Source organism: Marmota marmota, unplaced genomic scaffold, assembly GCF_001458135.2.
Source record: "Marmota marmota marmota unplaced genomic scaffold, marMar, whole genome shotgun sequence".
NCBI lineage: Eukaryota > Metazoa > Chordata > Mammalia > Rodentia > Sciuridae > Marmota > Marmota marmota.
The window spans coordinates 8,857,712-8,883,782 of NW_025999925.1; the positions used below are offsets into that span (position 1 = coordinate 8,857,712).

Sequence of the window (26,071 nt, forward strand, 5' to 3'; positions counted from 1 at the left end):
AAATGTAGATTTTTACAGAAACTTTGGCTATGTCTTTAATTATATTGACATTAAGGTCTTGGGAAGTCGATTTTCAATTGATTTCTCACAGGTCAATAATGAGCTTTCAGAGTGTTGTTTTGACTCTGCTAGCCCCTCAAAGGACAAACAACCTGTTTTCCCAGTGGGTACAACTGAGCTAGAACTGGGGCCAGCACCTCATAGATGATGCTGAAAATCCTTCATCCAAGCCCATCTAGTTCTTATGTGTTCTCTCTAAATCAAACTAAGGTTCTTGAGGTCAGAAAACTACAGGTTCAAAAGACTATTTTAAACATTTATTAAACATGATATGATCAGATCTTTCCTTTTCATAGAATTTTTTTTCTTTAAACTCAAAAATATAAATGTGAAGTAGCTTAATGTGAGCCACAGATCTGTAGATGCTTTCCTTCTAAGAAAACAAATCACATGCTTATCTCCACCCCAATCCCTAAAACATCACCAAAGGAACATACTTTCCTTCAATTGATTAAATGGATGATTTTTTAGTTGCAGAAGGGATCAAAGGAGTTTCACATTTCATTTTAAAAAGACTTCTAAATTTAAAACTAATTCTGCATTTCTGAGAAAGATTTATATGGATTTTGTAGGAAATATTCAACTGAGAAATAATTTGAAACTCTTCATGTAAAGCTTTGAATTCATTCTGACACTGAAACAGTGTTGTCAACCTGCAATTGACAGTGACTGTTTCTAGCCTTTCCCAAAAAGCAATGTATTAACTATTAAGAAGAAAGATATTTCATGTCCATATACTTCATAGCCCTTAGCATATGTTCACACTTGATCCTTGACAATTTTATGATACAGTTAGGGAATTAACTATAAACTTTATTTTATAGGTAAGGAAACTAAACTGGGAGAGATTAAGTAACACAGTCCCACCACATGGAAGTAGTAGAGCCAGTTTTTATTTGGTACTTTAAATTTATCTCACATATAAAATAGATAAAATAGAACATATACAATTTAAAAACTAGAAAAAACGAACTAAAGTAATAATACAAGCAATGTTTTAAAAGGAAGTAAGAGTTTTTTTAAAAAGCAATACTGGTGCTTCACAAAATGCAGATTTAACTGGAGAATTAACTGAGAGGAATTTTGAACAAAATTACTAGGCATTAATAATTGAGATTATCTTCTGAGTCACAAGTAATAGAGACTAGGAAAAGAATAGGGTGTAAATCAATGAAACCAGGAAAAAAGGAAAGGAAAGAGAAAGCTTCTTAGCATAGATGTATATGTGTTAGAAAAAAAAGAAAGATGGGAAAAGTGGAGTTAATGATTGTTCATACTTCATAGTAAAAGACTGAAAAAAATTAGGCTGTGAGTGGACAGAAGTAGAGATAAAAATGATTGGCAGTGGGGAGTATACAGTATGCATGATGCTGCTTCGGAGACAAAAGTGACTAGAGTGCCACAGACACTTGTGGTACTATTACCCTGAGACAGCCAGCTCAGTGCCCATAGCCAGTGAACCTAGAGTAAGGGCAGTGCAGAAATGAGTTGCTCAGGAATTCATTTGAAGGCACATGCAAATAACTAGTCATTTCCAGAATATTCATAAGTGACATATTTTCTGTTTGACGGGAAATTCTAATGTTAAGTACGTATGAACTCCACTTGGTAAAAGTTTTTCCCAATCCTATTTGATCGCTCCAGTTACACTGAGCTTCTTGAGAGCAGAGACCATATCTTGGTTAGCTTTGGATTTTTATAGCCCAGCAGAATGCCTTGGTGCTTTAACATTTATTGAATGAAAGAACTCTTGCCTAAGTATAAACCACTTGAGGACAGAAACCATGTTTGTGTTTGAAGAAGACTTTTATGTCTATGTCTCCCCAGAGTGCACAAGGCAACACCAGTACAGAAAAGTACATAATGGAGGGCCAATCAGTGATGGGAGTATAAACAATATATCATTAGACAAGGGAATCTTAATCGAAATGGGCACAATATAGTGGAAAAACCTTGTATCTAGGAATAGGAATGGCAAAATAAGCACAGAAGGGGTGGTAATAGATCTGATATATGAGGGCAGATTAAATAGCATTTAATTCATCATTATGATGTTATTTAAAATTTTAAAGTGCTTTATAAATTATAAAGTACTTTCCATATAGAATTTTATTTATATTTACCTAATGTAAAAGTGTAGGGTTGTTAGTGGAAATTTTAGGAATATGACCCATAGCAATCTGGGTGATGCTAATTTTGTATAATTAAGAGTATCTCTAGGGGCTGGGGATGTGGCTCAAGCGGTAGTGCACTCACTTGGCATGCGTGTGGCCTGGGATCGATCCTCAGCACCACATACAAACAAAGATGTTGTGTCCGCCGAAAACTAAAAAAATAAATATTAAAAATTCTCTTGCTCTCTCTCTCTCTCTAGATAATTGCTTCTTAAATATGACATTAGAAATTTCACCACAAAGAAAACAATTCAGCTAACTCAGTTGTTAGAATTACCTGAGATAGCCTAATATGCTTATGGTCACTTCACTTGCAAAGGCGCCTCGCAGAAAGAAGGCACTAATAAAATTATACAGGGAATCTTATTTGAAAACAGGCTTTATGAATACTATTTCCCACAGAGATAAGCTAGTATACATTTCAAATATTTATCTATTTTTTTAAAGACCTTTTGGATTGTTCCTAAACACAGACACCCATTGTGCTTATAGAGCTTGTGAGGCCAAGTAGCCAAATAGTACAGGTACAATGTCAAGATTACAATTTAAAATATTTTTGAGGATGAAGTCTTAATTCAAAATGTTTTGTAGATCAATCTTATTTTATATTCCTTGGCACTGGAAATTTTATATTAATACACATGAATATAAATTAGGAATAGAATTAAAAGCAAAGTCACCCTTTAATGAATTTTTCTATTTACTGATAAAAGCAGACTTCTAAGCAAGTCATTCTAGTGCTAGCAATAATTAGTTCTTATCAAGCATTCTAAATATATTTGACTCAGAGAGCTATTTTAAATTCATCATGACCTAAAAAGTATTTAGGCATTATTATTAAAAAAAAATTAAGGCATTTTAGTAAAGGATTAATTTAGATCCTCAGACTATTGAAGGAAGAAAAATGCAGACACATACACTTTCCTACTTGTAGTAATATAATTTTCCTCTAACTACTTTCTTATTCTATTTGGGGGGACAAAAATAATGATTGCATATATCAACATTGCCCAATGAGGGTTTGAAAAAGCAACTGAGTGTACAAAGGCAATGGCCTTCTAACATGTATAGCCACCTTTTCAAGTATTTTGAATTGATTTCTCACAGGCCAATAATGAGCTTTCAGAGTATTGTTTTGACTCTGCTAGCCCCCAAAAGGACAAACATATTGCTTTAAACACCTTTACATCATCAAAATATTATCTAAACACTGTCAGTTTACTTTATAAATAAGTAACATCATATTGTGATTAAATTGGTTATTACTGAGTGTAAGTTAATCCTGTATAATATGCCTTATATATGAATCTTAGTCGTTTTAGAAACATGTCTAAAAGACTCATTTTACCTCTTCCCACAAATTATATAAATTCATATTTTTAACTGCCAATTAATCACACCTGGGACTTCTATTTTTAAACTTTTGTTTAGGAACAAAATTCAGTTACTCTAATAATCTTTGACTTCTGTGGGGAATAAAATTCAGATAAAAACAACACAGAATGCATAGTACTCACCTTGGAAATACTGTCCATATCTCCTGAGCCTGAAGAAAAATATAAAAAGAAAGTATTATTATGTAAGAGATCATTTATAAATTAAACACTACTATAAGGTGTATCAGCAATATGATGACAAATATAAGAAACTCTACCTCTAATTCCCTATCATCTATATCTTTATTGCAGAATAAATAAAATCCCTATCATAGATTCCTGAAAATACAACACTAGAGAGATCATTTATGTATCTTATTCATGTTGGGCACAGCGGCACACACCTGCAATCCCAGCTACTTAGGAGGTTGAGACAGAAGAATATAAGTTTGAGGCCAGTCTGGGCAATTTAGTGAGACCCTGTCTCAAAATCAAAATAATTTTTAACAAAGAGGGGGAATGATGTACTTGCCTAGTATGTGTGAGGCCCTGGTTTTGTTCTCTGGCAATGTAAAAAAAAAATTTTAAAATAAATAGAATTTTTTTAAAACTAAATATGTATATATGTATATATGATTTTTACCTAGTTTAAAACTTTTTAAAAAATACATTATATATGTGTGTATGCACACACACACCTCTATATATGTTTTCTGAAACAAAATTGTTTTTGAACCATATTTTATTATAATAACAAAAAAGTATTCCTAATAAATATTTTAAAATTGACAGCAATCAACACTCATGGTCAAAACTTAAAATATTGTATTTGAAAATATATTAGTGCATTTTAATTTTGATTCTGAGAGAAATGAATAATAATATTGATTCTTACATAAGAAATGGAATCACTCATTAAGTAACAAACAACAATTAGATCTTTGCCAAAATTTAGTTTTATTCTGAACTATTTTATTTTCATGGAATAAAAATATTATAACATTTTAATAGTATGGCATTTAATCAGCTTCACAAGTAGAGCTTAACATTATTGTAAATAAACAGGCATAACAAATTGCTACATATTTTATATTGAATACATGCAATCATATACATATGCAAATATGTAAAATAGTGTTCATTATAGAAAGTAATGAACCAGTTGCCAAGTATATATAAAACTCTTTTGAAAATTTTATTCCAGCGAATAGTATAACTGAGTATTCTATGACCAAGTGTCATTTTTTTTGTGACTTTCTACAAGTAAAAAGATTGAAAAGTGAATTGTTTTGAAATAAATTGGAAAACAAAATTCTGGAATAGCATTGTCTAGCTGAGTATGGTGGTATGCACCTTTAATCCCAGGCTCTTGGGAGACTGAGGCAGGAGGACTGCAAGTTGGAGGCCAGCCTAGCTACAACTTGCCGACATCTTGTCTCAAAATAAAAATAAAAAGAAAGGGCTGGAGATGTACTTAGGTGGTAGAGTATCCATGGGCCCAATCCAGGGTGGGGGGTGTAAATAATGCTGTCCAACAGAACTTGGTGTGATGATGAAAACATTTCTGTGTGACATCCATTATGGAAGCCATTAGCTATTACTGTGTCTGTTGTGCACATTGTATGTGGCAGTGTAACTGAATGAATGAATTTTAAATTTTATTTAACTTCATATTAAATAGTCACACATAGTTAGTAGCTACTGAAATTACATAGTGCATGTTAAAAATAATAATAGAACAAAGTGTGACTTTGGAATCGAGGCAAAATTAGCATGAATCCTATCAACTTGTTGCAATTTGCAAATAATTTCTGAAGTTACATAGTCTTTCAAGTATCACAGGAAAGCATTTCCTAACCTTGGGGTGAGGGAGTAAAATCTGTAGCTAGCTTAAATGGCTCATAGGTATAGTTTGTCCAGTTTAAATAAAAGACCCCCCCCCCTTTTTGTGGTGTTGGAGATTGAAACCAGGGCCTTGTGCATACAAAGCAAGCACTCTACCGACTGAGCTATATCCCAACTCATAAAAGACCCTTTCTAAAAGAAAAAAAAATTATTACAGTCTCTTACTTCCAATGTCGACTTTTAAATTAGTCTATGATTATGTCACTTAAATATAGACAGACATAAGATACATTTTTCTTTTGGTTTTGTATTTGTCTTGCCTACAATTATAATGTGTTGTGCAATCTAGTCAACTTTGTACTATTCATCTCTACTTCTCACTATGTAAAAATTTTTATTCACCTTGTGGATATTTGGCTTCATTTGGTAAGAAGGCATCATATATGAAGCATGTTTTCATCTTTCAGTTACATACTTGAAATCAGCTTTGTAATGAAGACAATGTAAGCAGTGTTGTCTTACAAGGGAACCATTCAGATTATCCGGAATGTGATTACCAATTTTATTTTTAAAGGGAGACAAACATAAAATATAAAAACAAAATTAAGAAATTCTTGCAGAGAACTGAAATTCTTCTGAGACTGTGTCCACAGACTACTGGAGAGAAAGAAACCAGTTGGGAGGACAATGTAGTCCTCTGAGTGAGGCATGCATGATAAATGCTCAAAGCAGCAATATTTCCTTTGTCATAAACCACTTAGATTTTCACAGATTAAAGTAAATGTCTAAGAATATGAGCAAGGGAAGAACAACTCTTACATTTCTTGTTTTCAAGTGATTTCGAGTTATCATAACCAATATATTGTAGATTGAAGTATCATTCTGAGGTAAAAGTTGAAGTATCTCAAAATAAGTATCTGGACAGAAAATTTTTGCAAACCATAGAATCCACTACATAGAATTAAGGTTTTGTTTTGAATTTATTCTATACTTATAAAATCCTTACCTAAAGAGCCATTCATGTGATGTGACTCCATTCCTCCTAATCCACCCATGGGACCATCTGACCCAGGACCCATTGGAAACTATATTAAAAATGAAGAAAATGATTGTGATCATATTGAAACAAATTTTATCTTAGTGTTACAACATCTACCTTTAACATTACAAGACATTGCCACAATTTATTTTCATTTTTAAGTTATAGAGAGTTTTTTTAAGTTATAGAGAGTTTTATAGAGAGTTTTGCTTGATTTTTTTTTTCAGTCTTATAGATTCTCTCATTGAACTGTCCCAATCTTCTCAGTTCATCTTCTCTATGCTCTGGATGTTCAGGCTAATGTTCATTTAAATTCAAAATTTTCTTTTTAGATATCCCCAACTAGACAGCCATGCAAATGATAAGTATTCTCTCCTATGATCCCGACAAACTTTCTATTATAAACCAAAGATAGTTCTTAAGAAGCTGTTAAATGTATTGGCTTATTAAGAAAAATAAGTCAACATCATTATGACAACATTAACATTTTTTTCTTAGCAGGTCATTTGTTCAAATGGACATAATAAATAATTTCATTTTACAGGTTAAATATATTTAGTTCCTGAGGGATAGCTGAACATAGCTAATTCTTGGCAGTCTCAACTTGACAGTCACATATTCTATAGCAGTTCTAGTTAACATATTTTAAAGCAGTGGAATTCTCCTTTCCAAGTAACATCTTAAATATTAGAAGTCTGGTATAAAACAGTTGTGAAAAGATGTGCTATAGTAGAGTTGGTAATGGAAAGTCAATGGCTTGCCCACTGTCTTCCCCTCATCTCCCTAGAATACTTCTGAGGAAACAGAGTCCAGTTTGAAGCCAAGTTATCTTATGCTTAGAGCTAAGACAATCTGCTGAAAATATTTTTTTTCTTCAAAGTTCCCATGACTAAAGCAATCCTTCTATGGTATATGCTGCAGAATACTGAATGTGGAGTGTGTTCATGTGTATGTGGAAGGGGCAGTAGTAGTTACCAATCATAAAGGTTTTTGGAGGAAAAAAAAAATTCAGTACATAAACCCAAATACTACCATGACTGTGTGGAAATATGGGGGATTTTTACCACTGTGAGCACACAAACCACATGATTTCAAGTTTTCCCAGGAGAAGAATAATTTTGCTACCTAAAATTAATTATCTAAAAGCTCACTGAAATTTTAGTAAAATGACATGTAATATATATACTCACTGATAAGTCAAGGATTGACTTTGAACTTAATGTTATTATTCAGCTTTTATTAAAAGCATAGTTTAGATCTGAACTGAGCAACTAGAGCCAGAAAACTCATTAGCCTGTGAATTTATTAGGTTTGGTCTTTTTATCTGGCCCCCACAGTGTTTTAAAAGACAACAACACATAAATACATGTTTGGTAGTTTAACACAAAACAAATGTACTTCTTATTTTTCTCCAGTTTCAGCTATATGCTATATATTTATATATACGTGTATGTGTAGTATAATGTTTTATGCATAGTCTTAGCTATATTGTTATATACATTGTTATATGCTATAATAAATATTAGTTTAATTTATTTAATTATATGTTATCATTACATTTATTTATTTAGATTATATTTACAACTATAATCTGTTGTAAATTTTTTGTTAACATGTAGGCCTGATATCATGGATAAATATTTTCCTATGCACTTTTTACAGGAAAGATCACGACCATATTCTTCTTGTAAAACTGCCTCAGTTTCATATTTAAACCCTAGATTTCATAATATAAAGAAAAATGTGCATATGCAAATTCCTAATTTACTTTCAAGTTCAGGAGGATTAGAAAAATCACAATGAAAAAATTAAATAGTGCTAAAAATGATATAAACATAAATGATTATACACAACTTGTCATTTTAAATAGTATTAATCATTCAGTATTTCAGATAAATTGAGAGGTCAGCATTTATAGTTAGGTTCACTTTTATATTTATATAAGAACCTATGCATTCGATGCTGTTTTTTCTTCAATCTAGAGTCTAGAAAGAATTTTTCTGATATCCAATAGTCTCTTGGATAATAAAATACAAAGTTTAAACAATACTCAGGAAATAGAATGTATTGAGTTTGAAAGTCTTAAAATATATCCCCCCAAGGAAAAAATCATATTTACATTAGGTCTGTTAGGTCCAGGAGGTACTGCATTCATTAAAGTATACATGTTGTCTCCAGAATTAGTTGAATCTGAAACAAAATATTACTTAATTGATATATTACTTTATAATCTATACAAAAGCCATCACAAAACAACAAAGATGAACTGGATATACATAGGTATTGAGAGCTGTGACACCTGAGATAGCTATTACTACTATTTGGAAACAAGTATCTGGGAGTCTGACCCCAAAACTGTCATTCTACCTATGATGGTATGATAGGTATATGATAAGAGAAATAGTCACTTTAGTAATTCAGGTCAAAGAATTATTACTTCAACAATCTAAAAGGTTACAGTAAATTTTTTTTTTAAAAAACGTGGATATTTTTTGACTTCTCTAAGCAACCACATGTATGCATACAACAAAAATCTCTTAAAATTCACATTTATTATCTTTTCAACTTTCATTATTTCCTTAGGTTACTATCTAAAAATTCTAAAGATAAATCATTTTAGCTATTAATTAGTAAAAGCAGGTAGAATATCCTGGCTTAATTTAAAAAGAAAGAGATTAGAACGAGATTATGTAATTGGAATAAAAAACTCTCTTGTTTAAAGTAAAAGCCAGATTCCTCCACCCAACAGTTTTTTTAAATAAAATTCTTCTTGCTCATTTTTTTCTTGATTCATTATTATAAAATAAGTGTAGTATATAACCCATACAAATCTGTAACATTTTAGAGTGTTTAAAAAAATTTACATGTCTCTTAGTTAATTCCTACAATTAAAATAGATTCTACATAGTCCCTCAGGCTGACCCCTACCTCTTTATACTAAGTGAGGTCTCAATCTATTTTTGTGGCTTTAATGATTTTCATGTTGTTATATACCTAGGCTATTGGTTCTTTCCTGCTTATGACCAAATTTTCCCATCTTTGAATTTTTGTTTTCTTTTCCTCCAAGCATCTTTTCCCAAGTTCCCACCTACTGAAATTCAAGACTTATTTCAAATGTTACCTATTCCATGAAGTATTTTTTTTCTCTGATATTTCCAAGTAAACAAGGGTTCCCCCACCAAGAAATTCTGCCTTGAATAACAGTCTACATATTGTCTTATTTTTGTCTTCTACTTTCATTTAGGCTATAATAATCTCATTGAGATCACATGCCTCAGAAAATAAATATTGGCTAACTTGGATTTAACAAATGGAATAAACTCTATGACATGCAAAGTTCTCTTTCAGAAATCTTAGATTATCTTTTAAATACATACAACTTTCAAATGGGTTTTCAACTGAATTATTGTTAGTCTTGGTGAAAGGAAAAATGAGCTATATATTTTAACTATGCAGAAAGGACATGAATTTATCATTTTTAAGACCAATAGAGAATATAATTTCACCTGATAAAGAATATAGAGAAATAGGGTGTCCTTTTCTAGAAATTGTCTGGCTTTTTTAATTAATAGAAGAAATTTACAGTAAAGTGAATTTTTGGCACCTATTTTGGGGGCCAAGGGGTGTTGATTTAATATTAGAGGAGTGATTGTGATAAAGAATGAATATATAATGAGTATAAAAGAATGCCTGGAAGATATGCTGGTTGCAATTTCTAACTTGAAAGTTAGAAGTGGTAAAATTACTTATCACTTGCAATGCTTAGAGTTGCTCCAATTTTCTTTAGTCTTGTAGATAAAGTGTTTCTTAATCACATGTTCCCTTCATAAATTAAACATTGACTCCATGATACAAGAATGTAAATGTAGGGGAGATGACCTGTCCATATAATTCTATCTTCAATGAATTTTATTAATAGTGAATATGCTTTGAGGATAGAGAGTATAAAATATTTACGAGTACAGTATAAAGAGTTAGTGAAGTAAAGTAAAATTTTGTATTGTCAAACTGGTTTTATTGAAATTTGAAAGTTAAAAATTTAAAAACTTATTTTTGAGGATCATTAATGACATGAATTTTAAGTTTCTATATATCTCAAACTTCAACAAACCAGTTAAAATATGAATTCAACAATGAAACAATTAAAAATTATTTCTAGTTATAAAAATTTCCTATTTTATTACCTAGAAGTAATTCCAACAGTTTCTTTTCCCCTACTTTTTAGATTTTTGATATATATAACATATATATATATATATATATATATATATATGTATATGCATTTATATGTATACTTATGATCATATTGTGTTGAATCATGAGCATTTATTTTCTCATTAAAAATTCTTTGAAAATAACTTTAATGAAATTTTAATTATATTCCATCGTGTTATACAAATTAATTCAATAACTTCACTAAAAGTGGATTAAGAGTGAAAATTATTTCACTATTGACTATGACAAATGAACATCCTTGTGCATAAATCTTGGATTGTATCTTTAATCATTTCTAGTGTTGGGATTATAGTCAAATGGTATGAACTTTTTCACTGCTTTTGATATATGTTACCAGAGTATTTTTTAAAACTGTACTCATTTAAACTCCAACCAGTAGAGTCTCCAAACACATCTAATAGTCTGTATTACAGTCACAAGAAAAAAGGGTAAAGCTATTTGAAATAACTGTGTAAAATGCATATGGGTATATTGAAGTAACATTTCAATTTAGAAGATTCAAAAAACTTTTCCCACTCTAGTAAATTTACTAATAAATAAATTTCTATAAATAGGGTAATTAAAACTGTGAGCACATGTATATTCATCTTAGCAAGATGACAGATGTGGTGGCTCTGATTTGTTATTTTAAATCTAATAGATCTGTTTCATTAATATTATACAGATTTTTTTCTAAGATATGAGCTATGGATCTTTTTCTCATTTTCAAGGAATCATTAAGTTTGATAAATTATTGGGCAATTCATACCAATGAACAGTTTTCATGCTAAATCAGTTACCCACACAACAAAAATGTTCTGAAGTTGATGTAACTTAACAGTATAGTTATTTTACAACTCTGTTTCTTCCTACTTGCTACCTCTACTCTACTTCTTTAACCATGAGATAATGACTACTACTAACTTTATTTCATAAAACAATTTTTTGAATAAACAATTTTCTAAATTTTGTGATTTTATTCTAGTAATCAAAAGCCCATGTGGCTAGTTTAATTACAATACCTGCTGGACTAGGCATGATGGGTGTTCCTGGTGGCCCTCCACCTCCTGGAGGACCCTAAATTATACAAAATTTCAGTAAAAATAAGGCATTTAATTAAACAATGTAAGGAAAACAAAGATTTATTTCTATAATAATCCAATTTGAAAATAACAGAGGAAATATATTTCTTCATAATTTATTTTCTTTGAATGCACCATCATTTCAATATTATGCAAAACACAATTTAGCTTAACTATGTTGAGATTGTTTTGACAAGTTTCCAAAAACAATGAGCCTGTAGCACTGATTTATTATTCATGACTTAATCACGTCAGGTATAATGAGGTTAAGGAGAAACCACTTAACGGTGCTTTTACAAATCCATAAAATAGAAATAATTCATGTGCACTTGTGATTTAGTTTACTGTAATTTTCTTACATTTAGTATCACTGTTCTTTAAAATAGGAAGCAAAAAAGATATTCACTTAAGAGAATATCTTTAAAAACCAAAGAAACTCAGATACATTCTGCTATTTCTTTTTTCAGCATCAACTGCAACAGTTCTGGAGTAGAATACATTCAGTTATCAATAACATCAATTAGAAATGAGATACAATGCTGCCTAATGCTGTGGGTTATTAAGACTACAGCTACACACTCATACTGAAGTAGAGATTAGGATGTTCTGAAGTTAATTCAGGCAATCAAAATGGATAATTCAGACAATGGGTTTCAGAATTTTTCAGATGTCCCATGTTACATTAACTCTTACATGACTAAATTTTCATTTCATTCTTAGTGTGTAGATACAGCCTACCAATTATTTCAAATAATAAATGTATTTGGTATTTAATAAACAACTTAAATTTCCCTTCAAATAAATCTATATTATCACTAAACTCTGTATGAGGCTTATTAAATGATTTTTAAAATAGTTTTACCCCAATTTTCTTACTTAGGATTTGTTTCATACAAAATGTGAAGGAAATTAAACTTCCTTAGTTTATATAGCTTGTAGGAACATTAAGCACTAAGTTCACAGGTCCAATGCAGTGTGCACTTTTCACTATGTTAATAAACACTATTTCTAAGGCAGGTACAATGCTCGTTGATTTTCTTCTCATGTACTCCTTTAATTTCCATTCCAGTTGACCCCAACCTCTGAACATTTCCTTAGGAAAATTTCCCTTTTTATCATTTTATTCTTTCTTCTCTATTAGGCATTTCCCCCTAAATTATAACAAATTATCCTTTATGGTGGCCTTGAGATGTATCAAGAATCAAATTTGATTATGGTTAAAAAGTCATTTGTGAGTTCAAGAGTTTATATAAAACCTGCAATTTTAACTTCAGGACTATATGAATTACTAGAAAAAATTTTACCATGTATTAAAAAACAATGAGAAAAAGTTGGTGTTTTCAGTTTTTAAGAATAACAAAAAATAGAAGATATTTGCAAACTACTAGGCATTATTCTGCTGTCTGATTCACTTTGTGATTGGGAGAAAGTTTAACATCTTCTTAGATGTTAAACTTTATGTGTGGTGAGTGGGTTGGGGAGGGGGCGTACATTATTCTCCTGGAGAACTGCAAATTCAAGCATATCATTGTTTAACTGAGGATGGCTCTCTTTGTGATTGGACAGAGAGCATTGTACTGGTTTCCAGAAACATATGCTGAAGTAAAACACAGTACTTAGGGCAATTCTAAACAGATTGATAACTGTTTCACTAATGAACATCAACATATGTACTGAGGTTGGCAGATGAAACAACTCAAGATGTTCACTTCTTGGCCAATACACAGGGGCTCTTCTTAACATCTGGACAACTATTTCATTGCTCAAATAAAACGTAACATCAATTCTTATGAGCAAACAAACCCAATTGTACTTACTACATAATTCCCAGGAGATGCTGAGGAGTATGGTATCTAGAACATGAACAGGACAAAAACAAATATTTTGATTCATGTGGCAACATGGGACTGACCTAAATGAATCAATTTCCTAACTTCTATTAAATTTTAAACTGTATCCCAAAGGACAGTAAAAGATGAAGGAATGTATGTCTGTTTAAGTGTCAGAAATATGAATAACTGCAATACTATCTTCAATTTACAAGAAAAAATGTACATTTTAGTCAGGAGGAATTTACACAGAATTACAGATTCGAGCTATATTGGTTTCAGGTCAGCTGTACACGTTGCTTAATTTAATGATTTATTCTTTAAATAGAAATTACAGAATTTTTTTTCAAATTAGTAGCTTCACAGATATTATTTCTAAGCTATGTGCTTTTAAAAAAGATTGCTCACTGTATTCATGCAGCATGGATCAACATTTGAACTCACCTTTCCCTTTGCCTATACAATTAGCTACTATAACAAATGCAAAAGAACTTATTAATATTCATCTTCAAAATTATTAATTTGTGGGCATCATATATGGGTTATATATTCCCTCTTTCTCTTCAAATCAAGCTCTTCCCCCCACTTTTTTTTTTTTGTATGCAGGACTGACCTCAGAGGTGCTTAACCACTGAGCCATATCCTCAGCCCTTTTTTAATAGTTTGTTTGGAGACAGGGTCTTGCGAAGTTGCCGAGGCTGGCTTTGAATTCATGATCCTCCCACCTCAGCCTCCAGAACCACTGGGATTACAGATGTGCACCAGAATACCTGGCTTAAATCAAGCTCTTAAACAAGCTCTTTTCTAGTGTTTTGAAATTATTAATCCCACATTGCTCTGATAATTTAAGAAATGAAAAAGTAAAAAGTTTACATTTAAAAATAAGGAAAGTTAAATCCAAATATTTTATTTTAAATACAAGCTCACTTAATCACTTACATGAAGACACACTGTATATTCCATGAGATATTTTTGCTTTACTCTGATAAAATTGAATAAATTACTGTTTACCTGGAGTCAGTCAGCCAGCACCAGAATAGAACTTTTAAAGAAGTGAAAAAATTGTGGTACGTGAAACCTAACCTGTCTCTCCATCTCAATACCTGCCACATAATTAAACATAATAATATGAAATCATAAAGTAAGAATAAGGAAGTATAACACTTTTGATTTTTTCTTGAATAAATCTTTGATGCTTTTTTTGGAATTGTTTAATATTAAGTTATATGAAAAGCTTTTCTCCTTGGTTTTTGGTATCCTTATTAAACACAGAGCACATGTCCCTGGGGCTCCTGCTTGTCTCCCTATAGGTATTGAGCACTGCAGATAACAATGGCTGGAGTACCCAGAATCACTATTGATAAGTATTACTTGCGCTACTAGTACCTCAGTATTCTATGGCATTTGACATTGACTTAATTGGGTGAATGAATACAATTTTGTTTTCTTCAGCCCTTTTCAGTTCATGGCGTATCACTCATACTCTGATTTACATTAAACATCTAACCACCTTTGAGATCTTCGGAATTTATAGTTCATTGCCTTCCTTTACAACCCACTGCCCACTTTTTCATTTGTCAGTACTCTGAATGCTTTGTACAGAGATCCAAATAATTTCCTTGCCTAATATATTTCTTATTTCTTATGACATTCACAAATTATATATTCCAACCAGAATATTTCCCTACAATTCCTCCATGTTTACTTAGATATTTCTCTATTATTTTATGACTAAATTACTCTGCCCTTCCCCATGCCACTGTCAACATTTCATTTCTTTCTCCAATACCTTAAATTATCTGAAAGCCTAATATAATAATTCCCATCTCTTTGACTACCCCTTTGCTAAAATTTCTGTTTTATAGTAGAGATTTCCTGGAGGGAAACATAAATTAAGGTTGACAACTTCCACAATATAACCATGTTCTCCAACTTCCACTTCGTCTTCATCATTTGGAAGTATTCTGGCTTACCCTTTATGAAAACCAGAAGCCTGTACACTCATTAAACATTGTACCTGAGTGTGGGATGGGGAGGTGTATGATTCTGATTTGTAGCATTTTCCAATTTCTGTGGCATAATTATTCTGTATGGGAAATTTGAAGTTACCAATTCTTTAACAAGTAGCTCAGGAAATTCCTGAAAACTTAGCAGTTGACTTGTGAGCTGACCCTCATGGTGATTATACCATCCTGAGTGTACTTTGTCCTTCTGGCTTACAGGAAAGTCATCAAGTTCTTGTTATGCCTTCATTTTCAGCCCAATACCCTATTGTTTACAGATTTATATTTTCACCTGTTCTTCAGAAGTAGGAAAAAAAGAAATTTCTTCTTGTTTTCAAAGCTAGCTCCTTCCAACCATTCCATTCTCTCAAGTTCCTGTTCTTTTTGTGTTTTTAAATTTTTCTTTCTCAAGATCCTTCAAATATATATAAAATAAAGACTACCTTAAGCAATGGTTAACTAGACTGAATATAGCTGTAGGAAATAATTCATAGGTTTACAGAGACATGTTCAAATTTATGTTTAAGGAAGATAATTCTAGAGGAACATGAATTCAAATTTGAAGACTGTTGCAAAGGGTTCTGGCAAGAGATGGTAAAATGAGTTGTAGGTAGTGCTGAATAAGACAAGAAGGAGTAAGAGAATTTGATAATCATTCATTTCACAAATTACTTCACAGGGGTGGTGACAGTGTGACAGACAAAAGCAGCACAAAATTGAGGTAATTCCTGTTTCCAACTTGGTGACAGTGGATGATGATGCTACTCATTTATATATAAGGAACTCAGGAACTAGCAGGCTTAAGGAAATGTCTGATATGTTGAATCTGAAGGTACTAGTAGACATTAAGTTAGAACTGAGCTATAAACACTATAAATATAGGTAAAGATTTATTAGAGATCAAGACTACAGATCTAGCTTCAATTGAATGAATTTTCATTTTGTGCTGGTCACAATACCTGATTTAGAATTTTACCAGATTTTATGATGGCTAAAACCACATGAGGACTAGGGTTGTAGCTCAGTGGTAGAGCGCTTGCCTAGCATGTATGAGGAGCTAGGTTTGATTCTCAGCACTGAATATAAATAAATAAAATAAAGGTCTGTTGACAACTAAAAATATATATATTAAAAAAAAACACATGAAAACATTAAAATGGGGGAAAAACAAGATAAGAAAGCCAGGAATGTAATTAGAAAATTCTACCAATTGAGAAAAGGCAGCAAATGTGATTGGATAAAAATTGGAGGAAAATATTTAAAAAATCAAGCAAGTTAGACTTTTAAGAAGCAGCAAGTAGGTGCAGGTTGACTAGAAAATATCTAAATTGCTGGGTGAAGCTTAAGCCTTTTAGCTTTCTGAGACATAGCTAAAAATAAATAATAAAAGAATACTTTAATAACAATATGGAAAAATAAAGAAACATTAAAATCACAAATGAAAAATGAATAGACATTTAAAACAAAACTAAGCAATCAAATATTTCAGAGATCAGGTATGATGAAGACAGAAAAGAAAGCTTTCTTGTTTGGTTGGTAAATAGTAACCTTCAGAATGGGACTTTCACAGAATTTGAAATGGGTTGAAAAGTTGGTTGGGAAGTCAATTCAATATGCCTTAATTTATCTCCTGTGAGGTTTCAGGCCCTGCACTACTGTGCAATGATCAAAGACGGGAAACCCTAGGAATCCACCCTCCAGGAGATAGTGGCAAAGGAGTCACAGTGTGAGAGAAATGGATGGTTGTTTGGGACTGAAAAGGGCTGACAGGACCTTTCTATCAGCTATCTCCTGCCAATTCCACAGGAGAAGAGGACAAGAGGTTTAAGCTTGTGTAAAGATTTTACTTACTGGTATTACATTCCAAGAAAATTCCAGTCAAAGGAAATGGATAGGCCAAAGAAAAATTCTTTTGGAGGAGGGAATGGGCAGCATATGCAAAAAAGTAACAAGAGGTAGAATAAAGAGAATAGACAGACGGATGAGTATTGAAAAGAAAGAACATTTCTATTTCCAAGATAAGAACAAAGAAATATGACTAAAGGTGTAATGATATTGCTGGTGAAACTTAGAATCTGAAGAAATTTGAGTCTAATGGTCTTTATTTTTTTCTTTCCTCTGTAAAATATGAGACAATTTTAATTGACAGGGAAGGGGCCAAGATAATGCAGGGGACCCAAAGAGAATAATAAACTACTGTACCAGTCTTTGAGGAAAGCAGAAGTAGCTGACTAAGGAAGAAGAGTAGTTCAAGCATCAGTGAGGACTCAGCTGAGGTTCAGCATTACAGATTTAAAATATACTGTAATGTGTTAGGTGTAATTATAGAATTACCTATTAAACATGATGGAAGAACTAAAGAAGCAGTTCTATAAATACTTCAAATATAACATTTTAAAAAATTCCAGAAAGCAAAAACAAAACCTTGTTATCTACCCTCTAAATCTTTTTTCCTACATTCCTAACTCAGTTGTGTTATTACTATTGCCTGGATTCAAAGACTTAAAAACACTTTTAACTTTCTCATTCTCTTTATCCCTAAATCCTCCCTCTGGTACTACCCTATGCTTCATACAAAATGTCCACTAAGATAAAAACAAAGGATAAAAATGAATATGTAGAAGACAGACAAAATCACAGAACTGGAAGGTCAGAATCACAGAATAAGAATCCGTTATTTGACAGATGAGAAAATTAAGGGCTCAGAAAATTGCCTAAGTTAGATAATTCAAGAGTTCTGATAAGAATGCAAATTTGTAAAATATTCTGAATCCTAATACCCACGATTGTGGTGTAGTGGTAGGGGCCAGAGAATTAACTAGAGGGCTTCTTTTTGTTTGTTTTTAAAATTATCAGTAACATTTTAAGTACCTTTCTTTACAGATAAAGTACTTTTCAGATAGCTTACCTTATAGCACTGGTTAACTAGAAATTAGGGAGGGCAACATCAAGACATCAGAACTGGTGGAAAAGTTAAAAATATTTTTAGTGCTCTTTTCAAATAATGAGCTTCTATTGGTATAAAGCAGCGCCTATTTGAAATAATATATTTTTATTTTCTTTTGTTTTAATTACTATAATAGGTCCTCACTTTTTTCCTTTCTCTTTTTCCTGGAAAGCTAGTGAGTTGATAAGTATAAAATTGTACTGAACAGTTTTTTAATTTTTTTTTTTTGCCTGTCCTCTCTTCCTCTTCTGCTAAAAATTCCTTTAATTTTCCTAGGTAACCCCAGAGTTTTCTCTACACAGTTTGAGTCAGGCTTAGGGAATAGGCATGTGACCTAGACACAGCAGAAAAAATATTATATCCCTGTCTATAACTTTTTTATGAATAAACATATGACCTCAGCTAAGCAAGTTCAGTTCAGTTATTTTCAGTTTCTTTGTTAAACCGATAAGGAGTTGTTTTCTTTTGCCCTGAACTGGAAGCTGTGAGGATATGAATCTGAAACTTCACCCAGCCTCCTTGCTATGAAAAGGGAAACAAAGGCAAGAAACTAAGTGACTAGGTCCTGATGAGGTTCTTTGAATTCTTGGAACCAAATATGCCCAAAGTCAAATTTAAATCTGAACTTTTCAGATACATGATGTAGTAATATTTTCCTTCGGTATGAATCTAGTTTGGTGATCTTTATATATTGTGACCTCAAATAGTTCATCTTTTTAAAAAAAGCTTGCTAGTTAAGTGATCCAACCTTATTATGCATCCAAGCCAAAGCACACAGTTCTTTGTGAAAAAGATAAATAAGGAAAAACTAGAATTGGTAGATTATAAACAACATTCCAAACAAGAATCTGAGGTCAAAACTATAATGCTTAGGGTCAAAGAAGTTCAAAACGAAAATCATATTTTCATTCTGAATTAAAAACAAGAATTTGCCCTTAAAAATGTTTCTCCTACCGTCATGTATGAGTGCCATAAAATATTTTTGATCAAAATACTTTTATAGGATGAAATTGTAGACAAAGATTATGAATAGATACATATATCATGGATAATGGTAGGCAGGTTTCACACTTTCAGAGAAGTTGGTTATAACCATGGAAAGCAGAAAGGCTAGAATGAATTCTGTAGTAATGGACTGAAAAATTGAAGCCTTAGCTGCACTTGTGTTGTTGATATATAGAGATAAAGAGAGATATAGATACATGTGATATGTAGACACAGAGACATCTATCTTCTAGTTCTGCTGGTTGGAGGCATAGAAGCTATATTACTCTAATGAGCTTTAAATACCACTTTCCACTGAAAAGACCCAGGACTCATTAAAGAAATGGCTGGGGAAATATGAGATAAGCTTCTGAGTGCTCAAACAATAATGGGCCATTTTAAAAGCAGAAATGAGGCTAGAGATATAGCTCAGTAGTAGAGTGTCTGCCTAGCATGTGTGAGACCCTGGGTTTGAAGCTCAGTACTACAAAAGAAATCTCTAAAAGTAGAAATGATCCAGCTTGAAGAGATTCCCACTGGCCAAATTTAGGACAATTTTCACAAGCTAAACCCACTGAATATATAATCCATCAGTATATATGAGCATAAATGAACATGAATGGGAAAGAAAGAATAGCCTTCTTGTTCTAGTAGAAAGACATGTAATATATGGAAAAGGAAAGACAGAATTAAAAGATATCCATATGGCAACCAACAAAGTAAGAAATTCAAATAAGAATCATCAATGAATGCCAAAAATAGCTGATGAATGTATAAGGAGGAAGGGCATATTTACTATAGCTTCAAAGTTCTGTATCCAAGTTAAAGTTACAAAAGGAAAAATAATAATTTCCATTTATAGAATTCTGATAAGAAACACCTTAACCAAATGATCAAAATTAACATTAATAGTAATGGTACAAGTAACCATATATGCCTCCTAAAATGACATACTGAGAAAACCAAAAAATTCCTGGGGTATTCTTACTAAACATATGAACACCCAAGTCTACTCATGAGGAAATATCAAATAAAACAAAATTGTGAGATGCTCTAAATAATAACTGGCTTCCATTTAACACAAGTGCAAGAATGAGAAAGACAAAGAAAAGCTAAGGAACTGTTCTAGATGAAAAGAGATAAGACATGATATATAACTGCAAAAGAGAACCAGGTTTTCTTCTGTTATTAAAGATATTATTAGGACAATTAGAGAAATCTAAATAAGACCTGTAGATTAAAAAGTAGCATTAAGTCAATGTTAATGCTCTTATTTTGATCATTATTTTGGAGTTAAGAAGTATATTTGGTTTTAGGGAAAGCACACTGAAGTACTTAGGGATAAAGTTTCAGGAAACTTAAATGATTCAGGAAAAATATGTTTATGTATAGAGAGGAAATCATAAAGCAAATGTGGAAAAACATTAACATTGGGCAATTTGGGTGAAAGGTACATGGCAATTCTTAGTACTATTCTTGTAAGCTTTCTGTAAGTGTGCAGTTACTTCAAAATAGTGAAAAAACAGTCAGCAAAGCATATGTGAAAACAGCAAAAATAAAAACAATACTTTAGGGTGCTTCCCTAAGGAGTCACAGACTTACGGAATTAAAATAAACTAATTGTAATATTAAATAAATACAGGAAATGTAAGGAAGTTTGTATTCAAAATAATATAGATGAGTTGTCACTAAAAATATAATTTGGGTAAAAAAAGTTCACCTTTTATACCTTTTACTTCTGTTTCATAGAATCCCTATGTTTCTACTACAAAGTTACCAGTTCTCTATAATTTCTTTCTTGTTCTCGTAAGAAATCATTTTCCGGAGAATGTTTTTCTTTTTCCTGCTCAAGATGATGACCATTTCTCTTCAGAAGAGAAAACCTGCCCTCCTCCCACTTCTTTCCCATTTGCATACTTAGAATGAGAACAGATGCTTCCACATGTGGTGTTTATTAACCAAGGGGACTGCTTTCAGGCTTCTTACTTGCCTACATTTGTGCTGGTCAAATACCCATTTCCGATTGATCATTGGACATCAGTATGATGTGCACCTCCTGCAAAAGTTCTTAGTTCTAAACAGGGTCTAAAATAATGCAGAAATAATGATCTGATATAGTCATTCTCCTACCCCTAGTGCTCAGCTCTAAGAAATGCTAAGAGATGGGGTCTCTAAGAATCATCAGAATGCAGTGATCTCTTCTTTTCTTTGCCTCTATCTAATCCTCTTCACTTAGATAATATACTCCTGCTAAGCACAACACACCGTCCTCAATATCAACTCCCTAAATGCTGCCCATCAGTGGTTTGTAGGAGATATAATCTCTGGACAAGTATATAGAAAAATTGGGAGTGAAGAAGATGGATAGTTTGACCTGTCCTCTGGCTGCTTGCAATGAGCAGTTGGGATGGTTTGCTGAACTAAGAGTGAGAAAGGAGGGAAGGGTCTTCTTGCTTCTAGGTGGAAAGGCTTACCCACTTAGTTAAGGTGGGATGTGGTTGTGTTTTAAAATCTGGCCTCATTAAACATGCAAATAATATAAATTCATTTCAGATTCTGACACTAGGAAGATTGTCAGTTTTTTCATTATGAATTTTTTTTTTTTTTAGCATCCTTATGGGCATTTCAATAGGAAGTTGCAAGAAGTGTATTTTGAGCGGCAAGCCAGATGCCATTTTAAAGTGAAATCTTGAATTAATTAGTTAAGGCAGATAGCAAGAAGCAAACAAAAACATAAACTCCTCTACAGCACATAAGCAAACTGAAAGAATTTTGGAGCAGTGAAGTTATTCACATTTCAACAATCTGACAAAAGGGTATCAAGATTTATTGAATAGTTCATTGAAGACCCAAAAAGAAGCAACATCATATTTTCTACCTCAAATAACTTCATTTAATTAGTAAACACCATAGATATTAAAACTAAGAAAACTGGGTAATATAAATTAATAACTTTTATCTTTATATGATAGTTATTTACCTGAGAAGGAAGTGACTTTTGCTTTAGAATAGCAACAGACTTACAATGATTTTTCTGTTATTAAACACACTTCATTTTTAACTTCAAGTTTAAATAAACATACATTAGATAAGTTTCATGTTTATTTAGCATTAAGGCCACTGCTAGAGAATGAAGCCATCCCTTCTGGGTAGCTGGGTTCATAGACTTGTCAAGTGGAATAGAGGCCAAGTCCCCAGTGACTCTTTTGACTTAAGAGCCTGTGTACTGTGCACACACTGTACAAATTCACACAGCAGCCTTTCTTACATATTGAAGAACTCAAGATTTTAAAGACAAGGAGAAAAAACATCACCAGGATCATGAAATTAAAATCATATTAATTTTGTGTCTGATAGCTTAGTTTTCAACCTATTCATATATTTATGCACATTACTAAGAAAGAAAAACATCCATAGTCAATCACTGCCGCAATAATAAAAGGAAAATTCCTAGAATGTTAGGTACATAAATGTGAGAGAATGGCAATTTAGCTAACAAGCACAAGGAAAATGTGTACTTGTTTTCTGAGGCAGCAAGACAGAAAACCTATGTGTAATTAATACAAGTACAATCATAATAATTTGGTTTCCTCTAATTGAGATTGATCATATCTGACAACTTAGTTGATTAATATAGCTATTACAGAGGATCAAACCATTTTATGACTAATATAAACTACTATATAAGATATTGAAGTATATTTAAATCACACCATTTTTAATTATCTTTGAAAATATGTTAACTGATGTAGAATGTATATTTACAATTAGCTCTTGAAATGAAAAAATTACATAATTTTAAAATTGGGTATTTTTCTAAAAAACATACACAAAACCTTTTTGAATGATTATTCATAGGATGGATTGCAAAGCTTTCATAAACAGCATATTTTTGTTTTTGTTAAATGTTACAAAGCACAAGTGTAAAAAATTTAGAAGGTGTATATGTATGTATGTATGTATGTATGAATGTATGAATGCATATATATATATATACTCACTGAATTGGCATTTGTTGGGTTTGGCCAAGGTCTACCACCACCTGGACCCCTATAAAACAATATGATAAATGAAATTTTAACCTATGCTTTGAATGTTTCACAATAAGTAACAAATCATAAAATATTAGTGTTTATAATTAAGTTACCATGCAATTCTGAAATTACTCTCTTTATGTTTATTTTACTAGTTTTATTATTTCTTAAAAAACTTTTATCATTTCATGAAGCAGTTTCTTCCCAAATTAAATTGCTTCTAGTAAGGCCAGTTTTATTTTAATATTCTCTTTATTTTTATAAACAAATAATGGTAATAACCTATTGCAATTCATACATGTATCTAAATCATTATAACATTTTTGGAGCAAAAGTCACTGATTACGGAATAAAAAAACACTATAATCTTGTGACATCAATATAAGAGCCATCTGTATCTCATTTAAAGTGAAATTATTTGTAAAATATAAGTAGTATTAATTTTTGCTCTAATTATTAAACTATGAATAAATATAAAAAAGGTAACAAGAGATATCTTCTTTACCAAAAATCAAAGTATATATATGTATATATATGTATATATATACGTTACTTTATATGTCTATATACAAAATCTATATTTCAGTGCCATTGATGATTTAGTTAGTAGTAATGAGGAAATTACTTTCTTATTTTCATATTTTTAGTTCAAGGTAGTGGCCAGAGTAAATATTGAAAAAATAAGAGGTAACCTATGTGAATGCATGATAATCTATTACTTTATTTTAGAGTGGAGGAGAATGTTGTATATTCCATACCTTTTAAGGGCATACATTTTTTAAAACAAACTTAATATCAGTTAATTAAATCAAAAAGGTCCCATTCTCATATTCTAGTACTTAGTGAGTAAAGGCTGTCTTGTGAAAAGGAGACTATTATCAGCTATTCTTTTGTAATTAGTACTATTCAAAAATTCCTTTTCCCAGGCTGGGATTGTGTAGTTCAGTGGTAGAGCATTTGCCTAGCATGAGTGGGGCACTGGATTTGATCCTCAGCTCCACATAAAAATAAATAAAATAAAATAAAGGTATTATGTCCATCCACAACTAAAAAAAGATATTTTAAAAAATTCCCTTTCCCTCCAGTCACTAGGAGTGTGAAACTTTTTTTAAGAGAGAGAGAGAGAGAGAGAGAGAGAGAGAGAATTTTTTAATATTTATTTTTTAGTTTTCGGTGGACACAACATCTAATTTTATTTTTATGTGGTGCTGAGAATCCAACCTAGTGCCCCGTGCATGCCAGACGAGCACGCTACCACTTGAGCCACATCCCCAGCCCAGGAGTGTGAAATTTTTAATAAAAAAAAAAAAAATAGGTTCCCTGATTCTATAGACCTTAAACGTAAAGTACTAGGCATTAAATAAAGATGCTATCCAAGTTAGTTATGGTATTACTCATATTTGGTTGGAATATTTAGATCTGTTTTTAGTTTTGTTTTGGGATTATCTGGGGTATAAGGGCAGGAAAGAGTGAATGTAGACCCTAAGAACATCACATTCTTAGGGTCTACATGTTTTTCCCAGTTTGATTTGAAGAATAAAAGAGTAAAGTAAGATACTAAAAGGAAACTTGATTAAAGTCTTGTCCATAGGTAAAAAAGATGAGGAGCACTTGCACTGTCTCAGGAAGTTGTTGCCTTTATAAGATGATGATGAGATGATGATGATGAAGAGGAGGAGAAATTTACAATTAATTACTGACTTTAGAAATATGATTCTACATATAAGATTCCAGATCCTAACGGGAAGAAAATAAGGTAAAAACGACGTACTATGTGTATTGATCAAGTAAAACATTTGGGTAGTAAGACCTAGCCAAATGACTTGTTTAATGTTAGATAAAAATGTAGTTAAAAAACTGGGAAATATCTACCTTTACACAACATTAAAATAAATCATATCCAAATCATGGAAAAATTTAAATGATTATATATAATGACCTCATAATTTTGAAATATTATATCTAAATAATGTTATATAAATAAGACATTTTATGTTATTTTAAAATCTAATATTAAAATAACATGTAAATGTTAAATTATAAACATACTGTTATAAATAATATTAAATATCTTTTGTTCATTTTAAGAGTTTGATAAATACTTATCTATTTCCAGCATATTATGTATTTATATTAAACTTTATTTATTTTTATTTATTTTTTTTTTTAAAGAGAATCCTTGTGGCCCCATTTGAATGTGAATAAAACTGTCCAGATGTTGGTTCTCATGTGACACATAGTAGGCACACAAGAAGATTTATTTACTAAATACGGCTGATAATTTTTTTTTTTTTTTAATATTTATTTATTTATTTTTTTAGTTTTCTGCAGACACAACATCTTTGTATGTATGTGGTGCTGAGGATCGAACCCGGGCCGCACGCATGCCAGGCGAGCGCGCTACCGCTTGAGCCACATCCCCAGCCCTAAACTTTATTTTAATATTATAAAAGGTTATGTATTGATAATTCATATGAAAAAAA

At 31.7% G+C, this 26,071-nt stretch overlaps 1 protein-coding gene across 12 annotated transcripts in view; it reads right to left on the reverse strand.

Moving 5' to 3' along the window:
* Ssbp2 (single stranded DNA binding protein 2) overlaps nt 1-26,071 on the reverse strand; it is a 324,265-nt gene that overhangs the window by 11,524 nt on the left and 286,670 nt on the right. For all 12 annotated transcript variants that reach the window (XM_048800214.1, XM_048800216.1, XM_048800213.1 and 9 more), the window contains 6 exons: nt 23,556-23,604; nt 13,609-13,644; nt 11,732-11,786; nt 8,614-8,684; nt 6,462-6,540; nt 3,752-3,780 (listed from right to left, as the gene is read on the reverse strand). In XM_048800214.1, coding sequence (XP_048656171.1) covers nt 3,752-3,780; nt 6,462-6,540; nt 8,614-8,684; nt 11,732-11,786; nt 13,609-13,644; nt 23,556-23,604 — 319 coding nt within the window. The remainder of the gene's footprint in view (nt 1-3,751; nt 3,781-6,461; nt 6,541-8,613; nt 8,685-11,731; nt 11,787-13,608; nt 13,645-23,555; nt 23,605-26,071) is intronic.